Raw genomic sequence first — 14,792 nt, forward strand, 5'->3', positions numbered from 1 at the left:
TTCTTTCAGAGTGATTAGCTTTCTGACGGTAGTTAGGAGACATAGCACAAATGGAGGTGCAACCAGGTGTTTACAGTCTCTGGATATTATGTTCCCTGTTGTGACTGCTCATTTTAGGCTCTGATATTGGATCCAGCTTCTTGTTTACTTTTGAGTCTCAAGCAGAAGTAGCAAATTACAAGAAATAAAAGAGGATAAGGGGGAGACAGATGCTAAAGGCATTGACGTTAGATAGGTGTAAAAGTCACAAGCTGCTGTGCTTTTTCAGTCACCTTTAAAAGCAAACTTTTATCTGCAGAAAAGCATTCATGTTGAGGCTAAATCTTGGCTCGCTGATTTTGTAAGAGTATTTTGTAAGAGTAGTTAATTTGTTCATACTAGTGTAAATGGATTTTTGCAGTCCAGAGGTAGCTAAGAATTTGCTTGTCCAGCCAGGATATTAAAATTCAATAGAGTACTTGCAGTGGGTGTCAGTTTGGGTTTTTGTGCTGTTTTGATTGCAGGTCTTCTGTAAATGTGGCTAACTGGTGATTTATGTGTTCTCTGATTGCTTTAGATGGGCATTGTTTTCCAGTGTCTGTTTTAATCCTTGCTGCATTCATCATCTAAATGTTTCTATTTCCCCTTTAAAAAAACCCAAAAATATGCAGAGTAGATGTCCTAAGGATTTAAACTCTTTAAGCTTCTCCTACCCTGAGGAGTTAGAGAAGGAAAGGTGTAATAATTAAAGTAAGCTTAGAAAAAAGAAGTTGGAAGAGATACGAAGATACTCAACTGCTGGATGCTTTCACTAGAGTTCTTTTTCACAACACTGCCTGGGTCTGAATTTATTCTCTGTCCTGATAAAAACTTCTGTGCATTTGAACTTCATAAGCTTCAGATAGCCATCTTATGAAAGTTGTGATCAAAGATTACACGTATCCATATACATCAATATTCTAACCTCTAGTAACATTCAAGTATTTAAGCAGATTTTATTCTGGGTATCCAACAATGTTAGCTGTTAGTTCTGTGTTGCCTTTATTAGCTGAAAGCCATTGTGATAGAAGATACTTCTCTGCAGAGACTGTAGCTGAGAATATTTTCAGAAAAGCTGGAGCTGAGTAAAAGATGTTAATAGGCCCTGAAATCCCTTGAAAGAAAGCTGGTTTTGAAGCTAGGCGAGAAGGTAATACAAGCTGTGACAGCTTTATGAGCAACTTGGTTCTGTTATTGATAAACATCTTTATACGCTTTGTCTCTTGGGAAGAGCACTACCCTTGGGTTATAAATGAATTTATTTTTGTGAATTATTCATTGACTTTATTAATTCACTTCTCCACAAGTAGTAAAACCATTGTGTTATTGCTAGTGCAGTTTGGAAAGGGGAAACCCCCCAAAATAACAAAGCAAATTGCAGGGGAGGACTCTGGTTTGAGGTTTTCAGAATGATACAAGGAAGAAAAATGGCAGGAAATGCCGTTGTCACCAAGATTTATTGTATGCTTGTGTACCGGTCTTGTACCCTTGTGCACATTTCTCTAAATAAGAGGGAATGGTAAAATAAGCACTCTCACAAACACTTGGGGAGCCAGTCTAAATTTCAAAGATCTACTCCAACTTGGCAGTAACATACCAGTACTGCTAGATACAAGCCCGTTGCCAAACCATGCCTATGAAAACTCCCATCTATATTTAAAAATCTGGAGGAAGTTAAGGTCCTGTGCCCTAGAATTGCTTCTGTTCAGTCTGTTTCTGCACAGCAGGAAACAAAACTCCAGAGGCCTGGAGACAGATTTACGGCCTAAGGTGTTTTAAGCTAATACCTCTTACTTAACTCTTGGGATGGGCCAAGTGCTTGCAATGGAAAAGTTGCTGTAGCTTAGCTGAGAAATGTTGCCTTAAGAAATGAATCTGCTTGTGTAATCCTTGGGGTTTACAGCTGGTCACAGTTATGGGTGCCTGATAGTGGGACAGGAGAATCCTTGAGCCATTTGAGCCTCACTTACCTGTCTCCTATTACTGTGTAGTGCTTTCCTTTTACAGCCTCTTGCTATTTGTGGATGAAGCGGATGCATTTCTACGGAAGAGGGCAACAGTAAGTACTTTCTCTATGTCCATTACCAGTGCATGCTGCAGAGTTAGTCAGCCGACAGCCGCCTTGTTTAACTTGATTAACTAGCTTCAACAGGCAAAAGAGTAAAACTGGCAAGTGCCTTACTACTCACCTAATTCAGTGATAGAGAGACAAGAAATTAGCATCTTGCAACTGAATAGAATGAGCATCTCAAGACTGACTTGAGAATTCCTCCCTACAAGAGATGGGTGACACAGTCTTTTTGGAGGTTTTGCAAGTGACTGGGCAGTAGGAAAGAGCGAGCCTTATCTTGAAAACAAGAGAAGGTTGTTCACACTGCAGAGCTGATACCCTGCAGCGTTTGGTTTTTTGTCCCAACAGATACTTATCTTGGGAGGTTTTCGTAACAACTGCTTTTCACTGCATTAACAAAGCTATGCTAGCATCTTCCCCCATACAAATGATTTATATTTTCAAACTAAGTCACCATATTGTACATTGAATCTGGACCTGCTACTTGAACCCCAACAGTCTATTTAAAGAGCTATCCCTAGAAGATCACTTTGAATGTGTAAGTGAATTCTTTGCTGTGGATTATTTTCCTGTAAGTACCTTAATGGACTTGCCAGCTAAAATAGTGTTCAGCAGGGAAAGCCACCTGGGCCAATGGTTAGAGCCTCGGGTTTGAAATCAAGAGAATCACTGAATGACTGTGGGTAAATATTTAATCTCTGCTGGAAGCTTTAATTCCTAACCTTTTTCCTGGATATATAAATTGATCCTTTTTTTTTCCAAGGTATTATAGTGCTTCTGGATTCTACTGTAATGCAAATAGTTGACAATAACAGAACTCACTTTGTCAATAATGCTGCTTAAAGCTGTGACCTGTCTTAGGTCCCCAAGCAGTTGATCTTCCTTTGGATTTCATCTTTGCAGGAGAAAATCAGTGAAGATCTCAGAGCAACTTTAAATGCATTCCTGCACAGAACAGGGCAGCACAGCAACAAGTAAGTATCCAGTTTCAGCCCTTACAGCAGTCGATATTTCCGTGAATTGAGGAAAGTCTGTAAGGGGTCTGTGGTGTGCAAATGAAAGTTGGAAATACATGATCTGTGCTACTAAGGACTTGAAAAAACTCTGCACAGAATATCCCTAGTTCACTTTATATACTGAATTTTTGGCTTTCCCTTGCTCCTCCTTTATTTCTTCCTGGGACCTGGAAATTAGAACTCAGAAGGGCTGTACACAGGGTAGAGATCGGTGCTTGTAAAAAGGGTGTTCATTTGGCCCATGTTAGCAGATGCGCAAAAGGGATCTTGAACTGCCTTTCAGGACAATGCTTCCTCTGCATGTGGTATGTGGTGGTGAGCAGTTCCCTTTCGTGTATCATCCATACTGTGTGTGGCTCCCTTCCAGCACTGTAGGGGAATCGTTTGCTGAAGCAGGGATGGTATTTGAACATATCGATTGTCTTAATGAGTACATTCTCTTTCCTGATAAGTTACTGTTGTTTATGCAAGGACAGTATGGGGCCCATGAAAATCAGTATCACAGGGTTGATACTGTCTGGATGTTTCACGGTCTCTTAAAAAATGCATCAGCAGGTGCTTGTTTCAGCTGCTGTTCCTCTCCAGTGCTTTAGTGGCCTCTTTCTATGCTGTGCATGTGTGTGCAGTGGGGGTGGGTTTGAAACTGGGGCAAATGAGTTTAAATCTGACCCCATTTCTTTTGCATGAGCTGTCTGCTCGGTATGTCGGTGTGTAACGTTGCGCTTAAAGGTAGGAATCCCAGAGCTGTTTCCTTCATGGCTGCTATTAGATTTGCTAAACACAGATGATTGCAGGGCTGACTTGACAGATGCATGTGTGTGAATTTCACTGCCAATCCATCCATGCTCACTTTGTCACATTAATGTTAACTTCTTGCAGAGCACTGCTTAGTTTAACAAGAGCCATTTCTTGGCTATCATAATAAAGACGTGACCTTTCCTCGACCTTTTTTAAATAACCTTTGATTTGATTTTTTTGTGTGTGCGTGAACTTTACTTAGTTGTTAAACTTCTTGTTTGCTCAATTTCTTTGTAAAAGAAAAGTTGTCTCTGTATGCGGGAAGGCAAGTTTCGCAGTGATGAATGGCTCCCTTAGTAAGTTTGTAGTAAAACACCTATTATAGTAACCTCATGACATTGAAATAAATATTCTAGAAGGTCATTGTTTCAGGACAGCAGCAGGGCATTTTCTGCCCATGGGGTCTCTCTTGAACTTGTTAAAACCAATGCAGCTCTAACTGATAGTTGCTTGTATGTAGCTTCTCTGTACCCTTCTCTGTCACAGTGAGGTGCCTTGGAAGGTGTGACTTTCCAAAATGAGTAGATTGCTAGAAAGCAAGGTGTTGAGCCTGCAAGAACCTTGCAAGATCCTTGGTTTTCTCTTTGGGAGGATAGGGAGTCTCTTCTGAAATGATATATAGAATTGCACTATAAATGCCGAGTTGAGTATAATTATTATTTAAATTATGTTGTACTTCCTGTTTGCAAGAATAAATGTAATAAATATGTATTGGCAAAATACATATGTTCTGCAGGACCCAGAGCAAATGTTGCTTGAGATAGAAATGCTGTTTTCCAAGAAGAAAACTAGATATCCTGAGCTCCTAGGTGATCGCTAGAAATGTTTTTTGCCCTGTACCTGCAAAACTGATAAAGATGTTTAGATGGAACTGCAGAACTTTTAAGAACAATAACATGTATGTTTTAGCTTTAGATAGTTCCCCCTTTTTCTAGGAAATAGTCCTTTTCAGACTTGTGATGTCTCATTGCTGTGGATCTAGCAAAGTTATGTTTTTGACCAGATTTATAATGGCACTGCAAGCAAATGACTGGCAGGGGTGTTAAGGGGACAGTTCTTTCCTGTGATGTTAAACTACCTTAGCAGAGGTCTGGGTATGCTTGTTTAGTGCTGGTGGGTGCTATTCTTCCACTCAAAACAGCTGGGCTGTTATTCTGTCAGATGTTGAATTCAACCCTAATTTAAACTGTGAGCCATTCTAGGAGACTGAACATGTCCTTGTGATTCATGCACTGCTTTTTACTTCTGAACAGCCTTATTGCTGCTTTGGGCAATAAGGAGTCCTGTATCCATGAATGGGAGTTCACTTGAATAAGTCTAATAGTGCATGTAAATCTAGCTGTTTTGATGAGACCCTGAAGAGTACTGTTACTTTACCAGTGAATTGTCACCAACTTAAGTGCTAAGTATTGTGAACTGCTGGCTTAAACTTCCCAAAGAACTTTCTGCATCTTCTTGCTGTGTAGCTGACCGTGCCTGCATCTCTTGCTCATTTGCATCATTTTTCACAATAGAAATCAGCAAGGCCTGAATATCAGGTTGTACGTCAATCCTTTATCCAAGCTGTGTTTCTGCATGGGTTTGGTGGAAGTCCTTGTTGGTAGAAAAAGAACAGTTTTATGCCTGTGTGGCTCTTAGGTTGGCGAAGTTATCGTCAGAAATGATGGCAAAAAACACAGCCACCTGTAGACCAGGATTTAAATAGGCTGCAAGAATATCAGTATTCCAATAGCTGTGGTTAAAAAAACATTTCAAATTGTAATGCACTGTTAAGGTGGTAACATCAGTTAAAGCATTACAGTAGAATTGGCAGGGGGAAGAACCATTATTACATAGCAAAAGAAAGAGCTTCTGGCTTCAAAATGCAGCAGGAGAGAGCAGGACCTGGAAGCTGGCACATTTGTACCATGGAGCAAAGCTTGGTAAAACAAACCACCTTTGTTTTATGGTACCCATTGTGAATGCCTCTCTTTCTGCACGCGTTAGACTTGGTAGCAGGAACGTGTTATCAGGCTTGCTTGAAGGAAACGACTTTTACCAGCTGCTGAAGAATGACCTTCCCATACACAGACCCAGCAGTGGTACGCTCCTCTTATTCTTAGACCGGATTGAGTCCATTCAATACTCTGCAGCTTGTTGAGCTGGCTGAGGTTTCAGTAATGCTGTTGGCTTTCAGTTTGGCAGCCATTCATACCTTCAGAGCAGGACTAAGACAGTGCCTCGTGATTCTAGGGTGCTATGCAGGTAGCAGCTTGAAGTCAGCTCCCCATACTGGGATTTAAACTGGAGATATTTGTTATGGGTATCTCTCCGTGTTGTCCAGCCTTATTCCAAGGTTTCGGACTTAGAGGTCTCTGCGAGGTTGTACTCTTGCTAAATGTTTGTGATATTCCTAACTTGAGGGAGCTTGTGGGTAAAGTGATAAATTAGGCTTCTATGGCAGGGACAGACTGGGGAAGGCTGGTATTGGAAGGCTAAGTACTGAGTTAAACGCATTTCACTTCTAAAGAGTTTAAACTGCGCTGCATTTTAGTATGTCGCTTCGGATGCTGTTACGAAGCTGTTTCTAAGGAAATCTTGAGACGTGTCAGGTGATGAAATGTCTTTGATACTGGCCATGGCAGTTCCCAATGTTCAGACTGTTTCATTGAGTTTTATTTTTATGGGTTTTTCAGTCTTTCCTCTCTTTTCATACTTCCAGGTTTATGCTTGTTTTAGCAAGCAACCAGCCTGAGCAATTTGATTGGGCTATCAATGACCGAATAGATGAAATGGTGAACTTTGATCTGCCCCAGCTAGAAGAACGGGAGCGGCTTGTGAGAATGTATTTTGATAGGCATGTCTTGAAGCCAGCCACAGAGGGTAAACAGTGAGTATCCCTGCAGAACTCTTCCACCCTATAGGATTCTCTTTTTTTAATAGTTTTTCTTCATCTCCTTTTCTGTGCATTCTGTCACACTATCTATAAACCCACTTTAAACAAGTAGTACAGATAAGAGTTGGAGAGATGCCTCTTGCTATCTTGTTACAGGATGAGATGCCATCCTAGAATTTCATGCTATGGTTTGTTGTGCCCTTAAAATTTAGGAGACCAGTTACTGCACTGGAGGCAATAATGCAAGTAGGAAAGCTGTTGGAATTCCTCATATCCAAGCACTTGTCTTTGCTTGGCTTAAGAGGCAAATCGGACCAAGTGACTCGTTTCCTTATGTGCTGTGCAGTCTTGTACTTTTTTGATCTTAATCCAGGTACGCGTGGTTTTTTGTGCCACAAAATCGGGCTTTCTAGGCCCAGGAGAACAACTTCTGTACTCAGGCTGGATCTTTCTACAGAGATTGATCTGATCTGATCTTTCATTTCATTGGAAGTGTTGCTCCTTACAAAGCCTACCTCTGACTCCTTCACCCTCCTGTTCTGTCATGTGGCTGCATGTAAAATAATCCTTGTTCTTCTGCTTTTTAGACGTTTGAAGCTGGCCCAGTTTGACTATGGGAAGAAATGCTCAGAGATTGCCAGGTTGACAGAAGGCATGTCTGGCCGAGAGATCTCTCAGCTTGCTGTGGCATGGCAGGTAAATAGGGCTTTTATCACTGGGCTTCTTTGTTTTGTTTTCCCTTTCTGGAAGGTTTGAGTGTTTGATGTTGGGGTCTCAGATCTTGTCTCGCTTTGGAAGTTTCATTATGTCCATACGGTAGTGCTAGAACGCTGCTAGCTCTGGGGTGGGTGTGAGAATATCAGCATAATTCCTCATCTCATAAAATAGCAACAGTTTTTATAATCATTAATGGGAAATCCCTTACTGAATTTAAGTAAAGCGACTGAGTTAGGAATGGGTTTTAGCAAATCATGCTGGTCATTACTCATGTTCCAGCTCAAGAAACTCAGTAAAAGAGATACCTAATGTTTTTGCCCACAGGTATGATAGCATTAGGACACTATAACATCCTACTGCCCTACTTTGTTCTGAACGCATTTTTAGTGCAACTTGAGTAATTGAAGGAATAAAACTAACTGGAAAATGAAGCTGAAAAGACTAGGTACTTCTACATGCATGGTACCTATGTAGAAATAAGAAATGCGATCACTTTGAGTGCACTTGTTCACATGCTTGACAACCTTAAGCACTTTTTTTTTTAATCAGGCTTTCACCTTGTTTTGTCACAGCTGCCAGTTTCTTACTGGATTGTGTATTTTTATAAACTAGTAATATAAATTTAAGGAATATGCTCCAAATTTTGTGTCATATAACTTAATAACGTCAGCTTCCTTTCAGGTATTGTAAAGAGAAAGTTGGAGATGTTTTAATATTTTTTTTAGCAGTTCACAAACATTTTACAAAGTTTGTGTATTTCATTTCTGATTCTACTGTTTTTCTACCTTTTAAGGTACAGTAAGTATTTATCTTTCTAAGCCATTTAACTGCAGTAGTCATGAGCTGAGGTCCAAATCAGCCATCTGAGTGCTATTAGTTCTTATCTTATTCTTTGTATGTTAGCACACAGCTGGTGAATTTTACTATGTGAATTTTGTATTATTGAAACATATTTCAAAATGTGTGCTGTCATCTGAAAATGTATATAAAGCTTTATTTACTTTTAATTTGTTTCTCTTCTGTAACTGCCTGAAAACATACCAGATTAGTGTTGTTACCAGTTCAGTCAAGAAGCTTAGCAAGATGCTTGACAAGTAATTGAGATTCAGAGCAAGGTCCTGCATATTGATGGGTGTTAGGTGGACTACCATGGTGTCCAATTAGCATGTGTTCAGACACCATTCTGGAGAGCTGACAGGTGGCAAGAAGGACCAGAATCTTGGGCCATTCTGCCTTTCACAGAGCCAGTAGATCATGGCTGCGCTTTTTCCAAGTACAGCTATGCTTTTTGTGGGCTTCTGATTTTGAAACTCAGGATAAAGACCTAGGGTGTTTGTCTTAAACTGAGTGACGGTGATGTGGGAGAGAAAGCAGACCACTAATTGTTGTAGAATTTCTTTATTTCTCTCCATTTAGAAGAGACCCCCTTATCCATGTATGTGAAAGGCTTTGCTGCCAGGCATTTCCTGTAATAAAAAGTTGTGATAAATGATCCTTTGCTTTTTATCACCCCTTATCTCCTAGCTTGTCATTACTCCCTGGGAATGACCTCAGCTTTTATCACTTATCTTTTAAGTAATCTTGAAGGAAGGGAAAGGTGTGTGTGGGGGGGGGTGTGACTAATTCCTTAGTGTTGTTGCTCTGATCACTTTTTAAAATGTACCTCATAGTGCCAGAACCATAAACAAGGTTCTATGTAAAATTGCAGCAGGAGGTTATGTTCCTCTCTGCTGTCAGAAAACAGTCCACTAGCAGGTTTGTGAGGGCATCCTAAAAGGGGTAAGATTTCTGTATTAAACACTGCCCTGGGAGCTGCTGCCAGAGTTGTTGATCCTAAGTGCTACAGTAGGGTTCTTTTTCAGTCATTGCGTCAAGGAATTTAGAGCTGTAACTGACTGGAACTTGACTAGAGCTTTACAGAAGGCTGCACTTATGCCAGGTTTGGCCCACTGACTTTTGACTGTGGCAAGACTTGTTAACACCTGCCTTTGTTTTTGCTATGTAAAGTATCAAGGGTATGGCACTTTGGTAGCTGTGGTTAAAAGCCTTGCTGTAAGCAGATGTTTTAAGTATTCTTGATGCAAGTTGATCTCTTGAATGGTATCTGTATTTTGGGGCCTGGGTCAGTGCTAACAGATTGCTTGTTACAGGTAGCTTTGTAGCTGATACAATGCTGTCTTCTATCAGAGAAGGATTAAAGCTGCGGTTTTACAAGCATTTCTGGCAGCATTAGTCCTGCTTCATATTCCTGCCTTTCTGCTATCCATCCCATTGCACTGGTACATCTCTTTGTATGGCTGTAGTATGAACTGGGTCAGGGAGCTGATCAGAATTAAAAATAGCTTGGCAAGACAAGTTAACTGCATAGCTACACCGTTGTCCTGGCACATCTGAGAGAGTGGATCAGGGTAGGTAGGGGCTATATGAACCAGCATAACTGGCTCAAGAAAATGCTTATCAGACTTCCCTCAGTTGGATGCAACAGCTGTATGGTGGTTATATACTACAGATAGGACTGTTAACTCTTGAACTGTTGGTCTTTTAAACTCCTGTATGACTGAACTTTTGATTCAAGATGCTGCATGCCAAAGATGGCTGATGAGGGAAATAACCTGATGCGAGCAGCACCTTTATGAACACACACTTGAATTTTAACCAGTTTGCAAGCTATACTTTTGTCCGCCTTGATGTATGGAGCTATAAGGAATCTACAAAAGTGCTTAACCTGAGGATTTAGGGAGACTCTTGTGTGACTGTAGTTAAGGTGAACATCTGGACTTCCTACTCAGTTCCCTACTTGCAGTTGCTTCCCCGCCCCCCCCAACCCCTCTTCATCCAAAGCATTATTTCAAGTTAACAACGCAGGCAGGAAGAGTGTGAGATGATGTACAAGTTGAGAAGATGAAGGGCAGGAAGAGCCAAGAAAAGGGAAGAACAAGGTATCTTTCTTAACAGTTCTGTTTCTGATCTTATTAACACCTTACAGAGCTGGTAAACAGCAGATGTCGTGAGCCTAGTGCTCTTTAGAAGTCCTCAAAGCAGACTTGAGACAACTATGTCTCAAGACGTTTAAGCTTCCAACACTTTTCTAGATAGGCTTATCACAACAGCTGCTGAAATGCACTATGCCTAAGGTCTCTGTTTAACAAATAAATTCAGTTGACCCATTCTGGGGAAGATTACAGCAGAAAGCCCCAGTGAAAACTGCTCGTTGTGAATGCTGGAGCACAGAGCTGGGTGGGAGCATTTTGTTTGCCTTTTGCTTTCAGCTTTTTTGCATAGTGCCCTGATGTGACTTGGAGCTAATCCTCAAAGTGTAGACTTAATTGCAACATACCTGTCACTTATTTCACCTCAGCTTTTGATATATATATTCTCTTAATTAGTTTATTCCCCCAACAGTCATTTGCAGTGTTGCTGTCTGTATGCATTATACCTCTGTAGACATATCTTGGAACAAACTTCAGCCAGTGTCTGGACAATGGAGACAAATGCAGAGGGAGCAGAATGGCAGTCTTAATCTATGGTGAAGTGTTGCCCTGTTCCACAGGGTCTATGCTACTACTTCAGGCTGACTGAAGCCTTGTTGCTTGCAATTCTGGTCCTAACCTCTGTGATGAAACCTAATCAAATCACCCATGTAGCACAGGTAGTACTAGGAAAGGCAGTGAGGAATCTGCATTGTTATTCCTGTTTCCATTCCTGAATCTGCAGAAGTGCTGGAGGAAATGAACAGAGAGCACAGGAAGGTATTTATCATGGACTTGATGGAGTTTCGAGATGCTAGGATGCTCATCAGCTCTACTTAGCTTGTCTGGGGTCATCTCTTATGGCCAGAACTGAACCTCAGAGATGGTTTGGGGAAAAGTGAAGTTCTGAAGCAGTAGGAGGAGAAACTATCATAGCTATCGGCTTTTGCTGAGAGTAACCTAGAACAACAGCATATGGCCACTCTGCTGTCCCGTGGCCTCACAGTCATTTCCCATGAAGATGTTTTTGGTGTGCTCTGCCAAAATTGCTTTTAACAAAAACATCTCTGTTAAACTAGAAGCCTGAGCAATAGCTGCAGCTTTCATAGGCTTAACTCCACTGTAAGCTGGGCTTGAAATTGATTGACTGTCATTTACATGAAGTTCTAGTTCACTGTTGTTTCAGTCTGGCTCAGTTTGTCCTGAATTTACCAAACAGAAAAAAAGATGCAGAAAAGCAGAGGGTGTAACCTCTAGTGCTGGGAAATATATTGCTGTCTGGCACAGCTAATAGTCTGCATGCTAGAAATCCATTTTAATCTCTTCTGCAGAAGACTGAGCATTGCCTTTTGTCCTTGTGCTTTTCCATTCCCCATATCTAATCCTTTGTGAGTATAGTATGGATTAGATGCATTTACACACTTAAAAATTCCCTTCAGATCTGTTTATAGTAATGTGCAGACTTTCTAATTCTGCACCCTGTACTTAAACCCATTGATATGCTTTAGATAAAATGTCAGAAAAGCAACCTTTCACTATTCCAAGCTGTAATCTCTGGAAAATTGTTCTGGCAACACTTCAAGAGAATTCCCAGCAGTTTTATGTCCCAGTGTTAACGATAGAGGTGAGCTTCCTGTCACTTCCTTGCCTTGTGTGCCACAGACATAAATGCCTTTTTGTTCCCTGAACCTTGTTTATATTTAAAAAATAAAAACCTGACCAACTTATGGGAAGAATTTAATGTTTCTATAGTGGTCTGAGCTGAAGGAACATTATAAGTAAGTGTGGAGGAGCCCGGGAGGTGCTTGTATTTTGGGGGTCTTTTTTGAGCAGACTGTTTGCACTATAAATGTGATTCAAAGGATATGGATTAATTTGGCCAAGTTAAAATAAACCAGGGTTCTTGGCTGAAATGAACCATTAGGTCATCTAGGCTGGACTTGTCATCTGTGCTTCATCCCTCCACTTCCTCCCCACATACTTTGCTTTCAGATTATTTCATAATTGGATTTGAGTTATAAAACATGAATAGTTGCGCTGGGGAAAATGGGTTAAAATTTGTCCATGCAGAAGGTAGAGGTATGAATATAAATGAAGCTCAGTACCATTTTTGTGTGTGTGCAAGCTACTCCCAGAAGGGACAGCTGCTTCTCCCATTTGCTTTCTTGACAGCTAGGGCCTGAGGCTTTCTATAAATAGAAAGTCATTGAGAAAATCAACAGAGCGTGAACTGCACAGCTTTGCAGGAGTTTCCACAGTTGAATTTATGGTCTATGCAGTGGCAGGGAGGAAGGGAAGACATCCTCTCTATTCTGTGGAGGCACATAACACACATCCCAGGAAAACACTTACTCCATTTTAAAACACTAAATCCTCCTGGCTGGAGGGCTGCATTGACAAAAGGGTGCTGGCTTCTTTTAGCTTTAAGTCCCCAGTCATGTCCTGAAAAAAAAAAAAAAAAAAAAAGGGAGGAGGGCATGTTATGGAGGTGAGTCGGAGAGGATGCTTCAACTGAACAGAACCTCTCCATCATGCCCCTTTTACAGTGGTGAGAGAATACAGGTCATGTTGTGATATGCGTTGTATAAATATTTGTGGCAGCAGGCAGGTTTTGGAAACGGTGCTCTTCTGGTGTTTGTGGGAAGTAACTGCCTCGTGTCCAGGATGCCTCCTGTCCTGTTGTTGAACACAGAGGACAAGTGCCTTTATGCAAAGTGAATTTTCTATTTGCGGACCTTCTATTTCTCCGCACTTCTTGCCTGCGGCCAGTGTTTACTCCTAACTTGAAGTACGAGCATTAGCCTAACTTGTCACTTCTGCCTTAAGGAAGGATTACAAAGGTTTTGCACAGGGAAAGATCTGTTTTGATGCTTCTTGCAGTAAAAACCAGTGCCTGCCAGCTCTATAGTTAAATGTGGCTTGTGCAGTGAGACCTCTTGTGATCTAACCAGTTCCCCAAAGAGGGCTGGCAAGTAGGCTAGGGGAGGCTGAAAACCAGCTTGGGTAACCTTTTGCTCATTTCTTGAAATTATTACTGCTACCTCACTGCAGAAGGAATAATCTAATAAGCAGGTATAATCTACTGTACTTACTGCACTGGGCTAGTCAGTACTGTGATGATAATGACCAGTGCAACAACTTACTTTGGGGTTTGTCTTCTCTCCCATCTACATCGTTGGACAGTGGGTGTATAAAATGGTCAACTGTAATTTCTTTCTGTGGTGCTTTTGCAGTAAACTTCGTTGCTTGGTATAACTGATGTTTTGGACCATTAATGATTTATAGAGCCTGTATGTAATACCTTAGACTGTAATACCTTCAGCTTGTCTGGGATCTTGGGGAACACCCTGCAGACAGAAGGGTTGGCATGTGACAATCCATGGTGTGATAGCTCTGTGGAAGGAGAGAGATGTGGACAGAAATTTGGGGCTATTTGGGGCAGGCAGCATGGATGTGAGAAGCTGGAGGGGGTTTCCACCATGACCGGTCTTAAGCTCCCTTGCTAGCATAGCTATACAAGGAACCACAGTACTGAGTCGCTTGCAGGAGCACTTGCATAGGGAGTAACCAGATTTAGAAATCTGTAGCTTGGGGTTGCTTTGTTACCTTGGAGATGGGTACAGCTAACAGCATAAGCATCCTTCCCTTCCTTGGAGGGTACAGCTGCTTGTGTTGTCATCTGCAAAATGTCCATCACTGGAGGCCTAGCTGTCCTGCATGTTTGGACAAAAGTGACAATATTTTGCTGCAGCTGGAGAGAAATGGCACGCAGTCCTGTTTCCCCTAAGCTGCCACTGGAAGTATTGTGGGCTGTTTGGCAAGGATGTCAGGAGTTTTCAGCCCTTTCTGCAAGGAACTATGATCAAATCTACACTGCCTGTTGAAGTAGCAACAGGACAAAGTGTGAATTTACCAAGCAGAATTGGAGAGACAGGAGTTGGTGTACAAATGGAGGCAGGGAGAAAAGGGGAGGTCCCATGGGCAGATGAGTATGGGGTGGGAGCTGACACAGCGCAGAGGTGGTGCAGGGGAGGTTCCTAGCAGAACCCATGAGGAAAGCAAGATTAGTGCACATTAGACATCATTTTAGAGGTGCCACATTGCCCATACTCACCCTAGCAGTGATGTTAGTTCTCTTTGTAAGTGTTTAAAACGTTTTCTATTGTCTGGGATGGAGTCATTCAATCACCATATGCACCTATTACTCTTTACCTTATTGGCTTCATATGTGCAGTGCTTTTAAAGCAGGAGAGGAAATTTAAACAAGCCAAGTGTGACTGCAGCCTAACCATACTGGCTATGTTCAGCATTATGAACCTGTGGCCTTG

General features: G+C 41.4%; 1 protein-coding gene across 9 annotated transcripts in view; it reads left to right on the forward strand.

Annotated features, from left to right (window-relative positions):
- ATAD3A (ATPase family, AAA domain containing 3A) overlaps positions 1-14,792 on the forward strand; it is a 38,845-nt gene that overhangs the window by 14,347 nt on the left and 9,706 nt on the right. For all 9 annotated transcript variants that reach the window (XM_010577421.1, XM_010577423.1, XM_010577420.1 and 6 more), the window contains 4 exons: positions 2,026-2,077; positions 2,993-3,063; positions 6,605-6,772; positions 7,366-7,474. In XM_010577421.1, coding sequence (XP_010575723.1) covers positions 2,026-2,077; positions 2,993-3,063; positions 6,605-6,772; positions 7,366-7,474 — 400 coding nt within the window. The remainder of the gene's footprint in view (positions 1-2,025; positions 2,078-2,992; positions 3,064-6,604; positions 6,773-7,365; positions 7,475-14,792) is intronic.

Source organism: Haliaeetus leucocephalus, unplaced genomic scaffold (genome assembly GCF_000737465.1).
Source record: "Haliaeetus leucocephalus isolate CR32 unplaced genomic scaffold, Haliaeetus_leucocephalus-4.0 Scaffold556, whole genome shotgun sequence".
Lineage (NCBI taxonomy): Eukaryota > Metazoa > Chordata > Aves > Accipitriformes > Accipitridae > Haliaeetus > Haliaeetus leucocephalus.